The sequence below is a fragment of the Lepidochelys kempii genome, chromosome 13 (assembly GCF_965140265.1).
Source record: "Lepidochelys kempii isolate rLepKem1 chromosome 13, rLepKem1.hap2, whole genome shotgun sequence".
In the NCBI taxonomy this organism is placed as follows: domain Eukaryota; kingdom Metazoa; phylum Chordata; order Testudines; family Cheloniidae; genus Lepidochelys; species Lepidochelys kempii.
The window spans coordinates 38,069,431-38,089,633 of NC_133268.1; the positions used below are offsets into that span (position 1 = coordinate 38,069,431).

A 20,203-nucleotide genomic window follows, 5' to 3' on the forward strand; every position below is an offset into this window, starting at 1 on the left:
ACTTTGGATAAGCTATTACCAGCAGGAGAGTGAGTTTGTGTGGCGGGGGGTGGAGGGTGAGAAAACCTGGATTTGTGCTGGAAATGGCCCAACTTGATGATCACTTTAGATAAGCTATTACCAGCAGGAGTATGCATCCGATGAAGTGAGCTGTAGCTCACAAAAGCTCATGCTCAAATAAATTGGTTAGTCTCTAAGGTGCCACAAGTACTCCTTTTCTTTTTGCGAATACAGACTAACATGGCTATTACTGTGAAACCTGTTTTGGGATGCTTGATACTAGACTGGAGACATAAAAACTATGGTGCTTAGAGGGTCAAGGTGGGGAGGTTAGGGTTAGAGCTGGGGTTATGGTGAGGGGTATAATTGGTCGTTAGTACTTGTATCACAGCAGTCTAGAAAACCCAATCTAGCATCAGGGACCCATTGCACCGGGAGCTTTAAAGAGAAATAAGAATGAGGACTCTACTGATCCCAGGACCATTGCAGCCTAAGCGATCTAAAGTCAGGGTTGCGGGGATAAGGTTGGGACGTTAGGGTTAGGGGTTGGGTTTGACGAGAGGGTCAGAGTTGAGTGTCAGAGTTAGGGAGTAGGGGCTAGAGAGCCAGGGGTCAGGTTGAGGATAGGACTATAGGGAAAGGGCAAGGATTAGGGTGTTGGGGTTAAGGAGTTGGTGCATCTGTCCATTGGGGTTAGGGTCCTGGTTAGGGAGTTAGGACAGAGTTGGGTGTCTAAGTAGTTGGGTTTAAGGTTTGGTTTAGGGTCAGAGTTTTGGGGTTAGAGTAAAAAACCTTCCCTCCCCCAAACTCAGTAGTCGACTGGTTTTCACGCCCCCTTGCTCACGACCTTTCTAGCCAGATTCCCACTCAAGAAACACTCATATTCTAACCAATTTGGATGAAGATTTTGCTGGACACTTTCCTAAACTCTACAGGAGAAATCTCCCAAGAATTTCAGTGGCCTCACTTTCTAGAAGCCCAAACTTGAGGTGCATTGGGGAGCAGTTACCAGGGTCTGCATCTCCAGTGGGCTTTAGCCCGAGACCTCAGAGCTCATCCCCCCTGGAAAGGAAGCCCAACGCGTCACCAGCTGAATGCGCTGCAAAAACGGAGCCAGCTCAACTGAAAGGCCAAATTAGGAGCCTGAACTCTGAGCTGTTGCCCGAAGAGGGGCTGCCAGTTACGTCCAGCCCCAGGCAGCCAAGCTGACATCTAGCTGTGCTGGGAACTCCCCACGCTCGGCCCTCAGCATGGAGCATGAGCACAGAGCTGGTGGAGGGAGGCTGGGACGGCTCAGAGAGACGTGTTCCTGCACTCGGTGAGTTTAGGGTTTTATCTCTGACAAGGGACATGCTAAAGGGAAATTATGCCTCAGTTTAGAAAGTTTTTGGTTGCAGATATTTGCGACTGGGCTAAAGAGAGGAGACAACAAAAGCCCCTTAGAAACAATTCAGCTGTTCCCCCAAACCTCTAGTTTCAGCCCCCCAACCCTGAGCACCCCATGTCTGCTTATGTCCCTGAGTCCTGACCCCCATCCTCCTGCTAGCCCAGCCCTGCCCCCCACAACTCTGCCAGTGCCCCTCACTGCTGACCTGCAGCCCCTGCTAGCCCAGTCCTGGGCTCCCCCCAGCCCTGCCTGTGCCCCTCACTCCCATCCCACAGCCGCCTGCTATTCCAGCCCTGGCCTCCCCCCAATTCTTCCGGTGCCCCTCACTCCCAACCTGCAGCCCCTGCTAGCCCAGCCCTGCCCCCCTGAGCCCTGACGGTGCCCCTCACTCCTGACCTGCAGCCCCGGCTAGCCCAGCTCTGGGCTCCCTCTACAGCTTTGCTGGTTCCCCTCACTCCCGACCCACAGCCCCTGCCAGCACAGCCCTGGGCTCCCCCACAGCCCTGCCGGTGCCCCTCACTCCTGATGTGCAGCCCCTTCTAGCCCAGCTCTGGACCCCTTTCAAAGCTGTTATCCCAGCTTATAGGTGGAGTGTGAGATAAGCACCTCTGTTCCCCTGTCTCTGTGGGGGGCGGGGGGCACAGCGCTGCCTATGTTACCCATCCCGACCTCCCCAGCATATCCAGGCTCTGCAGGGGAGCCATGTTCTGCACCCTGCCCTGGTTTTGGGTCCACACAGGGGGATGTACCCCATTGCCCTTCATAAGTGAGAACAGAGCACAACACTCCTGGCTCCCAGTCCCCCCGCTCTAAGTCACTAGACCCCACAGCCCTCCCAGAGCTGAGGAGAGAACCCAGGAGTCCTGGCTCCCAGCCCCCTACTCTAATCTACTCCCCTCCCAGAACTGAGGAGAGAACCCAGGAGTCCTGGCTTCCAGCCCCCACTGCTCTACCCACTTGTCCCAGCTCCCCTCCCAGAGCTGGGGATAGAACCCAGGAGTCCTGGCTTCCAGCACCACTCCAGTTCTAACCACCAGACCCCACTGCCCTCCCAGAGTTGGGGAGAGAACCCAGGAGTCCTGCTCCCCTCTCTTCAAAGTTTTCTTCCCTAAAGGTGCTCACTCTGATAGGGTTAAAACACCCCCTGTACTCACCCCAATAGCAGCCGCTTTCCTCTAATTTACTCACCAAATTATCAGCCATGGTGGGTTGCAGCCCGGCCCTGGAGACCGGGGGGTTCTGTCCATGTGTCCCACTGTGGTCTGTGTCATTTGGATTGTTCATCTGAGGTTTCTTTGCCTGTCGGACATCCCCTCTTCTTCCCCCACAATGGTCATCAAAGATAATTATAGGTTGTTATCTATCAGTGACGCCCACTCAGGAGCTTTTAGTGTTGAAGCTGGTGAGAAGGTGTGAAAATTGGATTGGATGGGGCGAGTGCTGGCGTGAAAAAACAACTTTCACTTGTCTCAACTTCCCCTTTTTGGCCCATATTGGTTGTTTGTTGGTTTTCACCAGAGATTCAGTCATGAAGCCTGCAGAGCGCAGAAAAGATTGAAGTCTCTGGTGTGTGTGTGGGGGGGTGTCTTTTAGAGAACCTGCCATGGGGGGGCGTGTGTGTGAAAAAACCGACTTTACTGCTGTCCTGGAGCTGGGGATAGAACCCAGGAGTTCTGGCTCCCAGCCCCCCCATTCTAAGCCACAAGACCCCACTCCTCTCGTAGGTCTGGGGATAGACTGATCCTGGAAAGGGAAGGGTAGTGAGATAATAGCTATTCAAATGTTTCCTTTCAGCGCATCTCTCTGTATGCATCACAAGCTCTTCAAGGAGTGAGTGATCTAGTGGGTTTGTGTGTGTATGGGGGTTGGGAGCCAGGGCTCCTGGGTTCTCTCTAGGACTCTGGGAAGGAGTGGGGTCTGGTGGAATAGAGAGGGGAGCAGGCTGACAGCCAGGGCTCCTGGCTCTGTAGAGCCCCCTATGAGGTTGGAGTCCCACCATTCTTTGGGTTTAGGATTCTCAGTTCTTAACGTCCTGACTTGCCTTTCTCTCTGACAGAGCTCCCACAACCCCCCTCTGTGTTCCCTTTGTTCCCCTGTTGTGACGACATTGCTGGGAGCTCCACTTGTGAGGTGACTGTAGCCTGCCTCGTGACTGGCTATTTCCCGGAGCCCGTGGACATCAAGTGGAATTCTGGCACAGTGACCAATGGGATCAAGACCTTCCCAGCTGCGGCACAGAGCAGTGGCAGGGCCTTCACCCTCGTCAGCCAGCTCACCGTCCCTGCCTGGGACCTGGTGAACAACACCTACCAGTGCAGTGTGGAGCACACTCCCTCCCATAAAAAGATAGATGTGGAGATCACGAATGGTGAGCTACATTGGGATGCCAGAGAATGAAGAAAAGACTGAGGCAGAAGTGTGCAATAAAGTGTCAGAGGGAGTGGGGCAATAGAATGACAGAGTCCATGGAAGGGAGGATAGAGAAGAAAAGGGATGGATGTATGGATGGAGAGTGAAGAGGGAAAGAGGTAGGGAGTGAAAGAGAGAGGGATGGATGGTATGGAGAGTGGGCTAGGTGGGTGGACAGATGGAGATACAGAAGTATGGATGGATACAAGGAGGGATGGCTGGAGCAATGACCTAGACAGAGTGATAGATCGATGAAATGGTGCGGAGGGAAGGAAGGAGGGAAAGGTAAAACTTTCCTCTCTCAGTTGTCATTCAGGACTTGAGCACATTGTCCTCAGAGCTGTACAAATGCAGTTGATTCATGCCTCTGACCTGGTATCCATTTTCTCTCTTTGCTCTCAGTATGTGAGGCTCTCATTCATCCTGAGGTTCGCCTCCTAGGCCCCTCCTGTGAGCGCAACGCCTTGGAGAAGCAGCTGGAGGTGGTTTGCCTCCTCCTGAGATTCAGCCCCGGTGCAGCCAAAGTGGAATGGCTGGTGAATGGCGAGAAGGGGAACCTTCCCACCACGGACTTGTCCATTTGGAAGGGCACAGACGGCTCCTACATGGGCCAGAGCCGAGTGAACGTCACCAAGGAGAGCTGGGAGAAGGAGGACGTCTACACCTGTAAAGTGACCCACCCAGCGAGGGGAACGGAGCACTTCATGCACAACACCAGCAAGTGCTTGGGTGAGGGGCTATGGCCATGCATGGCGGGGTGGGATGAAGGATTACTCAAAAACCAGCCTTGCCTAAGGGTAGGTGGGACTGTGCCCAGATCCCAGGGTGATGGGTGACTTAGAAATACAATAGTGAGATGGATACTGGGAGTGGGTGGGGAGAGGGATGGATGGATGCAGTGATAGATATGGTGGTTGGATGGATAGAGAGATAGATCCTGTGGCTAGAAGGATGAATGACTGGAAGGAAAGATGGATATAATGGTTGGATAGAAAGATAGGTATGATGGATGGATGGAGTGAGAAAGGGGATGTATATATGTGAATAATTATTAATAAATAGATGGAGCCATAGATGTTGCACAGGAAAGTGTAGATGGAGAGGCAGAAAGGGATTGTTAGATAGCTAGAAAGAGGCTTTTTTTTCAATAGTTTCTCTCTTCCTTCCTTCTAACATCCCATGAAATTGAGGGATCACAAAATTAGGGGAATGACAGTATCTCTCTAATCTTCTGTAACACCCATCACTGTAGTATCCTTCATGGCCCAGGGAATTCATGGAGTCTTCTGCTCTTCTTTCCCTATTGAGATGAGTCCTTTGTATTTCCTCAGCCTGTCTCAGTAACTCAGTGGCTCCATCCGTCTATGTCACCGAGCCGTCCTACGATGACCTGATTGGGGAGACAGCCGTGTGACGTGCTTGGTGCTGGGCTATATCTTGGTAGATGTTCAGGTGGCTTGGGAAGTGGATGGGAAAGCCAGCTCTGAGGTGGAGACAGGAGCCCCGGAACAAGCCAATGGGACTCAGAGCATCACCAGCACCCACAAAATAACCTTGGAGCAATGGAAGAGCAGGACCAACTTCACTTGCAAAGTGAAACTTCCTTGTTTTGGAGAAGTCACCCAGGATATGCCACTCATGGACACGAGTGAGTATGTCTGTGTTTAAGTCCTGACTCCCTTTGCAAACTCAGCCAAAATCACTTTACTCTTGCTCTGTGCCTGAGCCTGCAAAGTGGGGATAAGGCTCCTTGGTTTCTTTCAGCCAGTGTCTGTTTCTGGAACGGAGCTCTCTTTCACGTCCGTACATCACCTAGCGGGAGGGGGTTGCAGTCTCGGTTTGAGCCAGTAGACCCCACCACAATAATAGTAATGGTGAAGGTTTTCAGACCAGCTTTGGCCATGGAAAATGAAGCCCTTGCAATTCACTAGAATCCATTAGGGTGGTGAGGAAATAGAGGAGGATCCATAAAAGTTAGATTCATTGAGTCTGAGGCCAGAAGGGATCATTCGGTCATCTAGTCAGACCTCATGTTTCCCTGGCCAGAGTATTTCACCTATTTACCCCTTTATCAAGTCCAGTAACATGTCTTTGACTAAAGCTTCATCTAGAGACACATCCCGTTTTGATTGGAACCCCTCAAGGGATGGAGAATTCACCACTTCCCTTGATAGTTTGTTCTGATGGTTTTCTTCCAATATTGTTGCCTTACAATGAATTTGAATGTGACTGGTTTCACTTTCCGGCCATTGGTTCCTGTTCTGCCTTTTCTGCTAGATTAAAGAACTTTTTAGTACCCGACAGTTTCTCTCTGGGAAGGTATTCATACACTAATCAAGTCACTTCTTCAGTTTGCCCTGAACTGAACTAATATAACTCCTTAAATCTCTTATTTACATCTGTTGAATCATCATTGAGGCTCTTCTTTGAGCCCTTTTCAATTTTTCAAACCACAAAGTTGTGAAATGGGTGCAAAGAAATCTAGAGATTTTTATAAATGTTGGGTTGCTTTCATTTGCTTTCTGGTTGGTGAGCCGGGAAGCTAAAGGGAGTGTGTGGGGATCATGTTTTCAAACTTTTCTTTGCAGTCAGTGGGGACAGACCCTTCCTTTTTTGATTAAATGAAAGCTGAGATTCCCTGGCCATCGCATGAGCTGTGGATTTAAGGAAAAACAGCAAATACCATAATAAATATGGCCAAGGTTGGTCACCCCTCACATGTTCGACTGAGGGACTCAGTGGAGACATAGTCCATCTCCGGGAGAGAAATTAGCTTCATATCACATCTCTGTCCCTTCCAGCCTACCCTGCCCATGAGCCTACGGTCTCAGCCAGTGTCTCCTGCCCGGACCCAGAGGAAACTCCAGGGAAGAGAGATTCCCACACGTTCCTCTGCGACGTCACTGGATTCTTCCCAGCAGACATCAGTTTCCGCTGGGAGCACAACGGCTCCATAGTTCCTGCCTCCCAGTACAGCAGTGGCCCCATCGTCAGATCTGGCCAGGCCTACTCCGCTCAGAGCATCTTGAGAGTCCCCAGGCCCAAGGGGGAAGGAGAAGCGGGGCCCCAGTATTTCTGCCTGGTGTGGCACATGACGCTGAATGAAACCTTGAAGGTCAAGGTGAAGGCAGGGAATTGTGAGTTGAAGCTTCCAAAGGGCGATGAGAGGGTTGTTCATCCCAATATGGTCAAGGCCCCCATTACCCCCAGGGGCGAGTGAGGGAGCTAGCACCAGTTCAGGCTTCAATGCTGGGGTTTCCAAAGGGATTCACGCTCTCAACTCCCACATCGGCTTGCAGTGAGAGTTGTGGTCTCAACCCCTGAGGGACCTTGGGAGACCAGCAGCCAGAATATCACTGCGGTAAAATATAATCAGCACCTTCTGCCTGTGTAGTGGGGAGGAGTTTCGGGGATGCAAGTTGTATCCTGAGCTCTGGATGTGGGATCTAGTACTTCCAGCAGGGGGCTGAGAGCCAGGACTCCTGGGTTCTATCCCCAGCTCTGGGAGGGGAGTAGTGTCTAGTGATTACAGCATGGGGGAAAGGAGTCAGGAATTACCATGGGCAGGTCATTTCTCCTCTCTGTGTCCCAGCTGCCATCTCTGTCATCTTCATTGAGCTCATGAATTTCAGGCTGGAAGGACCCTGAGTTGAGCAAACATGGCAGGTCTGTCCCCTGCCATGTTTTCCACAATGGGGCTTTCTCCCATCGGAGCCATAGACCTTCAGATCTGCTCATGGGACCCAGAGACCCAAATAATAATAATTGGACCCAGGAATCGCAATCCCTGGGTGTGTTGGAAAACCTCAGCCGCCGTTCCCGACACCACATGAGATGAGGGTCCTTCCCCTTCCCTCAGGGAACCCAGTGCCCTATTTCCCACCCCAATGACCCTCGGCCCCTTCCCAAAACAGCCCCTGGGCTTTGCACCCCTGAGACAGAGGCACTTAGTTATCAGCTGGTGCCTCTTGAGTATTCACTCATCTCAGGCCTCAACGCTGCCTCCTGCCCCCAACCAGGTGGCGGAAACTGTAATCAACATCCTCTGGAGGTCTTTCTCCTTCCCCCTTCCCTGGAGGATCTCTACATAGGGCAGAACGCCACCATCAGTTGTTTGGTGAGTAGCATGGAGACCCCCGGAAGCCTGGAGGTCTCCTGGAACTGGGGTAGTGGGGGCCCATTGGCCATGGTCTCCAGGGAGCCAGTGCTGCAGGAAAATGGCACCTACAGTGCAACCAGCATCCTGCGGGTGTGCGTGGAGGAGTGGCAGGCGGGGGAGGAGTTCACCTGCACAGTGAAGCACCCAGACATCCCATCGGCCATTGTCAAGACCATCCACAAGATTCATGGTAAGAACCCTCCTTTCCCCCGTAGGGGCTGCTAGCTCCAAGCTGGCTGGCTCAGGGTGTGGGGAATGGGACCCAGGTCCTTTTGTCTCCAGGGGGTGCTAGCTCTGATCTGGCATCAGGTCAGTGAGACTAGGCATTACACATTTGTGGGTGGGATGAAATGTGCAAATTTATGAGACAGAAGGGGACGGAGCGTCCGGACTCCTGGTTTCTTTTTCCAGCTCTGGGAGTAGAGTGAGGGGTGGGGTCCAGTGGGTTATAGCAGGGGGGTTGTGTGGGGGATGGCAGCCAGGACTCCTGGTTCTCATCCCCCACAATTAACCCTTTGGTGTTTCCTTGTTGCAGCGGTCTCTCCCCGTAACCCTTCTGTCTACATCTTCCCTCCTCACGCTGAGGAGCTGGCTCTCCGGGAATCGGCCACCATCACCTGCCTGGCCTCCGGCTTCCGGCCCAGAGCCATCTTGGTGACATGGACCCAGCAGGACCGGCCCGTGCCCCAGGAAGCCTACACCAACATCGGCCCCGTCCGGGAGGCCGGGAAGGAGGAGCGCTACTTCATCTACAGCAAGTTCAATGTCTTGGCATCTGAATGGGAGCGGGGGGACACGTACGCCTGCGTGGTGGGGCACGAGGGTCTGCCCATGACCTTCGTCCACCGGAGCGTGGACAAAGCCTCCGGTAAACCCACCGCCGTCAATGTCTCTGTGATCTTGTCCGATACCGACGTCACCTGCTACTGAGGAGCAGAGCCGCGTGGGCTCCTCACGGCGTATCTGAGATGGCCAGGGAACCTCGTGGGCTCTGGGATTCGTCTTAGCCTGTGTGTAAAGCTGTGGGAGCTCTGGTGTACAGAGCGTGGCTGTGTGTGGAATATGCCCAAATAAAAATGCAGCATGCCAGAGTTTGTGTTCAATGGGATGTCTTCTTCTAGCAGGGGCCATCTGGATGTCTTATCCACCAGCCCAGCCTCCCTCCTACATCATCTCTATCCATTCACCACCCTTCTTTCTGAAGTATCTCTTACTATCCATCCAGTCTCCTTATGCATTATTTTATGCATTATCTAGATCTATTCATCAAAGCTTCCTTCTGCAGGATCTATCCATCCATCCTATCCTCTGCCATACCTTTGTCTGTTTTTCCCTCTTTACTAGCTGTCCATTTTCCTGCCCACCTGCAGTCTCTCTCTCTGCACTATGTCTGTTTATCCATCTTTCCCTTGGCAATATTTGATTTTGTCTGTTCTCCCTTTTGCAATCCCTGTCCATTCGTCCAACATCAGCAGTGTCATCTGTCTACCTTTGCGTCTACAACATCCATCCATCCGTCCGAAATTATGCAATATCCCCTATGCATCCCTCCATCCTCATGCAGTGTCATGAGTCTGGCTGCCCATCCCTCGGCAGTGACTTGCTATTGTTCATGATATTGCAGCTCCTAGATGTCCTGACCAAGGTTAGGGCCCCATTGTGATGGGTGCTGCATGAACACACAGAGCAAACATCCTTAATGCAAGGTGCTCACAGTCTCATCACAGAGAGGCTGGGAGGGGGTATTTTGGCACAAAAGGATTATATCTGGGATGCTCGAAGGGGTGAGACACCAATCTCCCCCTGGAATTATGAGTTTATTTCAGTGGCAACTAATTGCCTAAGAGTCCTTTAAAGACCCCAGCCCAAGTGGCTTGTCTCTGGTCACACTGCAGGTCAGTGGGAGAGGTGGGAATAGAGCCCTGACCCCCCATCTCCAAGACTTGTGTCTTAACCATTGCACCTGTCCAGCAATGTAGCCCTAGCCACTCTGGTGTCAGAACCCCTAGCAGATGCGTCCTCACCTGACCACATAAGGTGGAGGCAGAGCCTCCAGGAACCTGGTGTTATGTCTGCAGGGAGCTAGGCGGCAGGGTGAGACTGAGTTAGGAGCCTTCATTCCCACCAGCTCTGTCCCCATTGTCCCTGGATGTGTGAACAGGTGAGTGGTGATCAGGGGAAGTGATTTCACTTCTGAGTACGGCACTGGGGAGACCGACACTGGAATACAGCATCCAGTTCTGGGGTCAATGTGCAGGAATGGTCAGAAGCGGTAACAGAATGTTAGGCTCCATTAGGAAAGGGACAGATAATAAGACAGTAAGTACCATATTGCCTCTGTATAAATCCATGGTATGCCCACAGCTTGAATACTGCGTGCAGTTCTGGTCGCCCCATCGCAAAAGAGATATAATAGAAATGGAAAAGGTACAGAGAAGAGCAACAGGGCTACGGAGCAGCTTCCATGAGGAGAGATTAAAAAGGCTGGCACTGTTCATCTAAGGAGACAGCTAGGGGGGATTTGAGAGAGGTCTATAGAATCATGGCGTGTGGTGAGAAAGTGAATCAGGATGTGTTATTTCCTCCTTCACATAACACAAGAGCCAGGGGTCACTCAATGAAATTAAATGGCCACAGGTTTTAAGCAAACACAAGGAAGTACTTCTTCACACAACACAGAGTCAACCTGTGGATGTTGTGAAGTCCAAAAGCATAACTGGGTTCAGCAAAGAATTAGATAAATTCATGGAGAATAGGTCCATCAGTGGCTATTAGCCAAGATGGTCAGTGATGCACCCCTATGTTCTTGGTGTCCCTAAGCCTCTTACGGTCAGATGCTGGGACTGTATGAAAGTGGATTAATCACTTGATAATTGCCTCATTCTGGCCATTCCATCTGATGCATCTGGTATCAGCCACTGTTGGAAGACAGGCTACTGGGGTAGATGGATGACTGGTCCGATGCAGTACCGCCATTGTTATGTCAACATATTCAAAAAGAAGTTTGAAAAATTGGAGAGAGTGCAAAAGAGAACTAGAAAAATGATTAGAGGGCTGGAGAAAATACCTTCCAGTGAGAGATGGGAGGAGCCGAATCGGCTGAGCTTATGAAAGAGACATTCAAGAGATGGCTTCATTGATATGTATAAGTACCTCCATGGAGAGTGACCGGGGTCCCTGGTGGGCCATGCTGAGATGGCCCAAGTAGGGCATATTGCAAAGAATAGGGCAGACAATCCCCCAAACTGGTGGTTATTCTGATAGATTCACCAAACTAACAACAAAACAGCTTCTACAATGCCTTACTGATTACCCAGAATCCAGAAATACAGTTCCCTTAAAGCAACCCAGCCTTGAGCTCCCACCCAGACAGCCAAGTCAAATATGATGAGGATTATGGAAAATCTTGTTAATCATACAAAAGTTCTGCCAATCCCAAGGGATCGGAGCCATTGCCCATCAGGTCAATGAATATTTCAGATCTTACCCAAATAGATGCTTACAGCCAATTCTTATTAACTAAACTATAATTTATTAAAAAAGAAAAGAGAGAGAGAGAGAGAGAGACTTCTGGTTAAAAAGTACAGGTAGGAATAGAGTTCTTAGGTCAGTTTCATAGCAGAGATGGTTAGCTTCAGAGTTGCAACGAGTCCCTTCTAGAATCAGTTTATCAGGTTATAGTCCAATGTCCATGGCCAATATCAGGGTGATCCAGAATAGAACTGGAGGCCTCTGTCTTATGACTCAAACTTCCCCTGACGAAGCTTAAGCAGATCTGAGATGAAAGGATCAGGGCCCAAGAATTTTTATAGACCCCTGGCAGGCTACTGTCAGCCTCTTGACAGCAGGTATTCCTTGGGTGAAGGATAGTGCCTTTGAAGTAACTTCCTATTTCCTAAGCATCACCAGTAATTAGCTACCTGGATTAACATAAAGCAATTGCCTATCTCCCACCATGTGCAGGTACTTTACTGTATATTCTATGATTCTATATACTTCAAAGAGAATTTAAGACAGTGATATCACTACCTTCACAGTTCATTTAAATGTCAATATCTCCTTTTGATTTCTGAATCAGCAGAGTACAGTGATAGACAGGAACTGTTTGGTTACATTGTCAACCTCTAACAATATATATGTAAACACACAACACCCAAAGGCGCCGACTCCGTGAGTGCTCCGGGGCTGGAGCACCCACAGGGAAAAATTAGCGGGTGCTCTGCACCAAGCAGCAGCCAAGCTCCCACCTCCTCGTCTCCTTCTCCCACTCCCCCGAGCGTGCCATGTCCCTGCTCCTCCCCCTCCCTCCCAGCTTCCTGCTCCCCCCTGCTGCCTAACAGCTGTTTGGCGGCGCTTAGGACTTTCCGGGAGGAGGGGGAGGAGTGGGGACGCCGTGCGCTCAGGGGAGGAAGCGGAGAAGAGGCAGGGCAGGGGTGGGAACTTGGGGGAAGGGGGTGGAATGGGGTGGGAAGAGGGCGGGGCTGGGGTGAGAAAAGGCAGGGTGGGGCTGGGACTTTGGTCAAGGGGTGGAATGGGGGTGGGGCAAGGGCAGTGCAGGGGTGGGAAGAGGCGGGGCAGGGGTGGGGCCAGGGGCAGAGCACCCACTGGGCAGAGGGGAAGTCGGTGCCGATGACAACATCACAAACATTATCTACTACTATGTCTGTAAAGAGAAATCTGGGGCACAGCTGGGGAACCTTTGAAAGACTTGCCAGAAACAGACAGGAGTGGAGGAGCTTCATCACTGCCCTAAATGTCAGAGGCGTAATGGGAAGTACTAACTATGTCTCTGTAGGTTGAATCTGGGTTAAGTAGCCTACTAGTTGTGTAACCCTTTCTGGCCCTGTGTCACAGCGAGAAAACACTAGGCACTAAAGGTGTCTAACTTAGTATAGAAAGGCTTAAGAGGTGCCAATGACTGGAAGTTAAATGCAGAGAGAACAAATTAATAATAAGGCACAACATATGGAAGGAAACCTTTGGAACTAACTTCCAGTGGAAGTGGTGAAGTCTCCATCTCTTGAGATTTGTACATCCAGCCTGGGGTCCCTTCTGGAAGATATGCGGCCATCAAAGACAAGTCATTGGGCTCCATAGTGGGCTAGCTGGGTGAGATTCTCTGGCCTGTGGCATACAGGAGGTCAGACCTGATGCTGTCATGGTTCCTTCTGGCCTTAAGATCTACAAATGCACCAGTCAAGGTTTCAGAGCTAGGAAGGTCATGTCAATTATCCACCACCAAACTCTATGGCCCAGGTCATAGAGTGCGTTGGTGGGAGAATTAAGTTTTCAGCCTGTACATCTGGAGAGCTGTGGTCTTCCACTGTGGCTGTAAACCAAACCCAGAGGGAATCATTGTCTCTGGGCCACGATGTTTCAATAACTGTAGTTTCCCAGATAAAGCGGAGCGGGACTGTGATCCTGACGTCCCTTTGAGTGCCCAGGTGTGTACAAAATTAAGGAGGCTCCAGGCCATTTCCCAGGCGATGTTCATGCCATTGACAAGACACATGGACAGGCTCAGGGAATGCTGGGCTGTGAGTCCTTCCAACTCTTGGGAACGGGTTCCCAGGGGAGCCCAGGCTGGTGGTGGGTGAAAGGGGCTCTGACTGAACGGTGTCCCATGTGGGATGAGTTGGGAGAGGTCTTTACTCAGTCCCCATGACACAACCACATAGACGGCTGAAGGAATTAGAAATGGGCCATGGAGACATCTGCCTACAGGGACTGAGGTCACTGCTGTGTGATGGTGGCAGAGTCGCCCCAAGGGAGAAGTCAGTTGGGGGCCATCACTTCTGTTCCAGTGTCTGAGAATATGGGGCAGCTCAGGGTGTTGCTGATGGGCTGGCCGTGCCTTTCCCCCCTTTTCGTAGGGCTTGAGGGTGGGCTGGTCAGGTGTTGCCCAAATGTGGCGATGGGCTACAGATCTTTCCCCTTCTAGGAGCATGGGTTTTAATGGAGTCCAAGCGGGTAGTGGCTTAAAAGTTGTTCCCATCAGATGGCCCCGTTATTAGGTGTATTACAGTTGTGTGTAGAGGTCTCCACTGAGTTTGGGACCCCAATGTGCTAGGAGCTGCACAACCAGAAGAGCTTAATATCCAAACAGAGAAAGGGTGTGAAGGGAAACTGAGGCACAGAGAGGGGAGGTGAATTTCCTGAGGTTCTGCAGTGTCAATGACAGAGCTGGAAATAGACCCTGGGGGTCCTGAGTCCCATCCTAGTGCTCTGTTCACTGCCCATGGGATGACACGAGTTGAGGGAGGTCTCAGAACAGCTCTGTGGGTAAATTCCCCAGGTCCCCAGAATAGGGATCGGGGGAATTGGTGCTTCTGCTGCCCGGGAACTGGTCCCAGCATGGCTCAAGCTGGCATTGGCTGGGAAGATGCCGCTGTTGGATGGGGGGTGCGTGGCCCCATTGAGCTATGCATTGGCAGGTCTCAGCCCAGCTCTGTTGCTGGCCTGGGGAGGGGAATCGCATGCTCGAGGTGGCTGAGGTGTGTAAAGGAGCCAAAGGGCGTGAAATTTAATGGAAGTTGGGGCTGAAATCCCTGAGGCTGCTGTGAGAATTGCAGCCTGTGACGGGGGGTCTCCCCCTGCAGCCTGCCCGGTCTCCCCTGGCCTCTCTCCTGCCCAGAGCCCAGATCGGAGCTCCCCGCTGTGCCCACTCAGCTCCCTGGGTTAACGAAGAGGCCTCTCTAACCGGCACGTTTGTCTCATCCCCAGCTCCTCACTGCCTAGTGGAGGACCAAGGCGTCTCTGTTGAAGGAGGAGAGGAGGAATCTGACGGTCTCTGGACACCTGTTGCCTTCATTGCTCTCTTCCTGCTCAGCCTGTTGTACAGCGCCGGCGTCACGCTGCTTAAGGTAAGAGCAACAGCTACCTTCATGGTCCCGCGTCACCGCTGAGAGCAACAACCCGTGCTCAAGAATCGATCCCACGCCATCAGCATGCAGCCAGCCGCCATCACCATCACCATCACCACCCATAGTCAGTGATTGTCAGAGGCCAGAGCCAAGGGCTAGAGCCACAGTCAGGAATTGGAGCCCAGGGTTAGGCGCATGGCTGGACCCAGACGGGAAAAAGGCAGGAGCTGGGCTGGACCCAGACGGGAAAAAGGCAGGAACAGGGCTGGACCCAGACGGGAAAAAGGCAGGAACAGGGCTGGAACAAGCAGTCACAGCTGCTATCGCAGCCCTGGGGAAATTCTTTGGGCAGCTGCTTAACTTCTGCTGGGCTCATGAACCGGGCTGCTGACTCTGCCAAGCAATCAGGGGGGAGCCAATCAGGCAGCCGGCTCCAGGCCAGGTGCGCACGTCAGGTTGCCTGGGACTCGCTCTGCTGCCAGCCCTGATTCCTGACAGTGACCAGCGATCAATGAGAGAGAATCAGGAGCGATTACTTATTAATAATCCACCACCCGTCATCACTAATTAACGAGCTGACATCAAGGTTAATATGGCAGTGATCAACACACGAGAATGAACAGTCTATTATCAATTCCAATCGTTTATCACTGAGAAATCAATAATCACGGATTGGCTATCCCTGGTCAGTACGGAGTGATCTGTACTTAATGCTGAATAGCCATTAATCTGCAATTAATTATCAATAATCAACACTCACAGATCAGTAATTAATGTTAAAGAATCGAGGATCAAGCATCAATACGCTGCTAATAATTATCAATTGATAAGAATCACTTGTCAATAATGAGGAATTAATGATCAATGACCAAAAATGAATGATCCCTAATTAAGAAGCAAGAGGAAATGTTCCAAGAGCAAGGCTCAATGAGCGTCAATCAATAAGCACTCAGCCGTGACCTCCAAGGATCAGTGGTCGGGCCCAGAAGCACAAAGGGCCAGAGGTGCCCGTGAAGCCGGTTCTGTGCCGGGCCGCGTTGCAATGGGGCTGGTACCAGAAGCAGGGAGAATTGGCGGAGGCAGCTGCGACTCCCCAGGGACTTGGTGTGCGGCACCCGGTGGGCAGTGGCCGTTCCCTGAGGCGGTTTGACAAGGCTGGTGTCTCTGTCTGGAAGATGAGCTCCAGCTCAACCCAGACATCCTGGCAGGATGCAGGCGTGGCTGGGCGAGGCTAGATGGTCCCAAGGGTCCCTTCTGGCCTTGCTCTCCCAGCCGAGGATGCTGCCCGTGAGCGGCACCGGCTGAACCCCTCTGCTCTCTGTGTCCCACAGGTGCGGTGAGTGCCCGGCTCCGGGCTCCTAGGAGGGGACAGCACTGCTTCGTCCTCTTCATTCCCTCCCTCCATCTTCAGCCCTCCCGGGCTCCGGCCCCCTCTCCGGACACCGGGAAAGACCATGTTCCACGGCAGCGCGGAGGGCGTGACAACGGCCGCTGAAGGGTCTGAGCTCCGCAGAACGCAGAGCAGGGAGGGCAGAGTCCTTCCCCGGACGTCCCCGTGGGGCAGCCCAAGCTGGAGCTTGAGCTCAGCCCCGTGCCCCTCAATCCTCCACCCCCATCCCACGGCAGGGACTGGATTTCCTTGTGTGTCTGTGTGTGCAGGGCTGTAGTGTCCTGAGGTCTGGTCAACGTGGACTGTGGCGAGGGAGAAGAGTCTCATTTGATCCACCGTTTAACTTGCAACTTACACGGGAATTGTGTGTTTGATCAAAAATAAAAGGAGTTAAGAATTGGTGGCTGCATTTCAGGGTGGTTTGGGGGATTTAACCAAGGAGAACGGTACCCACTGTATGTCCCAGCCCCCCGGTGTCTATCTACGCATCCGTCCATTCTCAGACATGCACATATCTTTCTTTCTTTCTTTCTTTCTTTCTTTCTTTCTTTCTTTCTTTCTTTCTTTCTTTCTTTCTTTCTTTCTTTCTTTCTTTCCTGATCAGTGGTATTCCCTGCCCCAGAGATCTCCCCTTAGTGCCCCTCAGTCCCAGCTCTCTGGGTTCGTAGCTAGGCCCCCGTCTCCCATTGGGGCCAGTGCAGCGGGCATCCTTCATTTTATTCTCCATGCTGGGAGGCGCCCCCTACAGACACGACATGACCCTCTGGAGGGTGTCAGGGGTCCCTGAAAGTCGGGGATGGAGGTTGTGAATGAGATGGAGCCTGATTTGTATATTTATTTATTTATTTATTGTCACTCAGTGCACACAACAAAAGTCACACCCACACACACACCACACACAAAAATCCCAATGAAGAGCTAAATATGCAAAATACAGCACGACAGACACAACTCTGGCTATGGTCCTGCCCCAGGGCGGGGGGCTGGCTGGCGCAGGGGTGGGGAAGGGGATATGGGGCCTTTCCGCTCTAGGGGGCGCTGGCTCTGATCCAGTCCTAGAGCAGGGGGCTGTTGGGCTCAGGAGGGTGGGAAGTGGGACTCGTGTTGTTTCCTCGCTAGGGGTGCTGGTTCCCTGCATGGTACGAGTTGTCCGGTCTCAGCCCAGCTCCCAGCGGGGCAGCATCCCCAGTGGCTGAGGGCGGATTAGGTCATGTGGGGTGAGCTCCTCGCTTCCCCCAGGGGGTCTCCCAGAGGCACAGCAGTGGTGGGGGGCAGCTGTGGGACTCAGGGTGGTGTCACCAATAGAGCCGGGAGTCCCGGCCCCTTGTCTCCGGGCGGACAGGGGCAGCGGCCCCTACACCATGCGCTGGACAGCGTTCTTGTACTCGGGGCCCCTCGCACGCCTCAGCTGCACCACGGTGGAGAACAGCCACTTCACCTGCAGGGGGGCAGAGAGAGCAGGGGTGAGAGGGGTCAGCGCTGGGGGAGCTGCTCGGTCTGTCTGTCTGTCATCCCTTCCTGCTTTTATGTCTGTGTCTCATTCACTCTGTCTCTCTTATTCACCTATTCTTCTTTCTCTTTCCTTCTTCTGTTCTTTCTTTCCCTTCCAAGCTGCCCTCTACTGAGCTAAACTCGTTCATTCCTTCGTTCCTATGTTCTCTCTCTCACCTTGAACAGGGTCACGGTGGCACTGTAGCAGACGCTCAAGAGGAAGAGGGTTATAAAGACTGAGAGGCTGGACCAGAGGCCATCAAGCTCTTCATCTCCGTCATCGCTGCAAAACTCACCCGACATGATCATCTCTGTTTGGGGGAGAGAAAGAGACATCAACTCCGACTCAGCCACTGTGACAGAGAGAGCTCGGACTCTGCATCCAACATCAATCCGCCTATCCCCTTCTCATCCTTCCATCCCTCCACCATTCCCTCTCTAGACATATCCAGCCATCCTAAACCACACACCCCTCCACCCATCCATCTCTAGACCGACCCCGCCATCCATCCATCCATCCATCCATCCATCCATCCATCCATCCATCCATCCATCCATCCAACCATCCATCCATCCCTAGCGATGTCCTGCCCACCTATCTGTGTTAAGATACAACCATCCATCCATCCCTCCATACAGTCCCACACAGCCCTCACCCGACCCATCCATGACCACACACCCCTCCCCCATCCATCTCTAGATACAACCATCCATCCATCTCTAGATGCAACCATCCATCCATGACCACACACCCCTCCACCCATCCATCTCTAGAAACAACCATCCATCCATCCATCCATCCATCCCCACCCACCCCTCTACCCATCCATTTCCAGATACAACCATCCATCCATCTTTAGATGCAACCATCCATTCATGACCACTCACCCCTCCACCCATCCATCTCTAGATACAACCATCCATCCATGACCACACACCCCGCCACCCATCCATCTCTAGAAACAACCATCCATCCATCCATCCATCCATCCATCCATCCATCCATCCATCCATCCCCACCCACCCCTCCACCAATCCATCTCCAGATACAACCATCCATCCATCTTTAGGTGCAACCATCCATCCATCCCCACACACCCCTCCACCCACCCATCCATGACCACACACGCCTCCACCCATCCATCCCTATACACAACTGTCCATTCATCCAACCATCCATTCCACACAACTTCACTCACTCTCTCCGTTTGCACACATTCTCCATCCCTCCATTCCCACAAGCGAGGTGGCTCAGGATCCCTTAAAGTGTGTGTGAGGTGCTGGGATGCAGCAGCGACGGGGGAGCCTCCTAAAGACCAGGATGGATGGATTTCATGTGTGTTCCTCTATGACGCTGATCCCAATGTACCTAACACTCAGGAGTCGCTTCAGATGGAACACAGCCGCCTCCGGGGCTGTTTATTTAGGGCTCCCATGGGTGGCACTGGGATGGTGACATCTGGTGGCTGTTCATAGGGGGCTCTCTCGGCCGGCACAGAGATGTGGCCCCCTTTGTTGTGGGACACAGGGGCTGTTTAGATAGGGACCCCTTGTCCAAATGCCAAGCTGTAGCTGACATGGGGGCTGCGGAACAGTGTCGCTTTGAGGAACAGAGCCATGAGTAATTTATGATGGGGAGGCTCAGGATCTCTCAGAGGAAAGATGGTGCCCCCTGCAGGATGGCGCCCCCTAGCACAGCAGTGGGGGCATTGAGATCAGCTCTGACTGTGGGGGGAGAACCCTCCATACTGAGCCCACTGCCATGCTCCCTGCAGGTGTGCATGGCTTCTGGATGACGCAGGTCTCATTCCCTACGTAAAGGGGGATCCAAGGATTTGGTTGGAGTTGGTAGCTGCTTCTTAGAGACGGGTGAGATATCCCCATATAAACTGACCCCCGCATACCCCACCCAAGCGTCAGACATGTCTCAGTGCTCGGTGAGGGGTCCGTGTATAAACAGCCCCCATGTTCCATCCCAGAGGGGAAGCAACTCAGCACGGGGTGAGGGATTCCTGTAACACCTGTCCCAGAGACGGCTGCATCTTAGAGCTGGCTGAGAGTGGAGGGAGAGCAGGCTGTGTGGCTGCTTCTGGGTGCATGTTTGTGTCTCTCTGTGTTGTGTGTCTCTGTGTGTACAAACATCACCGCCCAGGCGGGAGGGTCTCTGGGTCATGCCATGTTACATGTGTGTCCATCTGTACCAGATTGAGCTCTCTCTCTCTCTCTCTCTCTCTCTCAGCAACCACTGCAGTCTCCTACTTTGTGTGCCCCTCCCTGCTATCAACTGCACGGCCCCAGGAGAACAGCCCTCACACTGCTGCTGCTGGCTACGCACCCTTTAGCACCATGCGTGGAGCTCTGTCCTCGGCACTGGTGTGTTCGAGCCCTGCGCTCGCCCATCCAGCCCTGGGGCCGACACACACACACACATGTGCGTGTATGTGTGTGGGTGCCCTGTTGGGGCTAGGTAGGAGACAGGGCTCGTGTGTGGGGCCATAGAGGAG

At 52.5% G+C, this 20,203-nt stretch overlaps 2 gene segments (V, D, J or C); one reads left to right on the forward strand and one right to left on the reverse strand.

The window, feature by feature from the left end:
* Window positions 1-20,203, reverse strand: part of LOC140896790 (Ig gamma-3 chain C region-like) — a 144,131-nt gene that overhangs the window by 8,283 nt on the left and 115,645 nt on the right.
* Window positions 1,258-16,313, forward strand: LOC140897139 (immunoglobulin heavy constant mu-like). The segment is given in 9 exon segments: window positions 1,258-1,318; window positions 3,444-3,755; window positions 4,199-4,525; window positions 5,128-5,444; window positions 7,816-8,145; window positions 8,491-8,823; window positions 14,679-14,818; window positions 14,882-14,942; window positions 16,150-16,313. Coding segments are annotated over 9 exon segments (2,045 nt in total).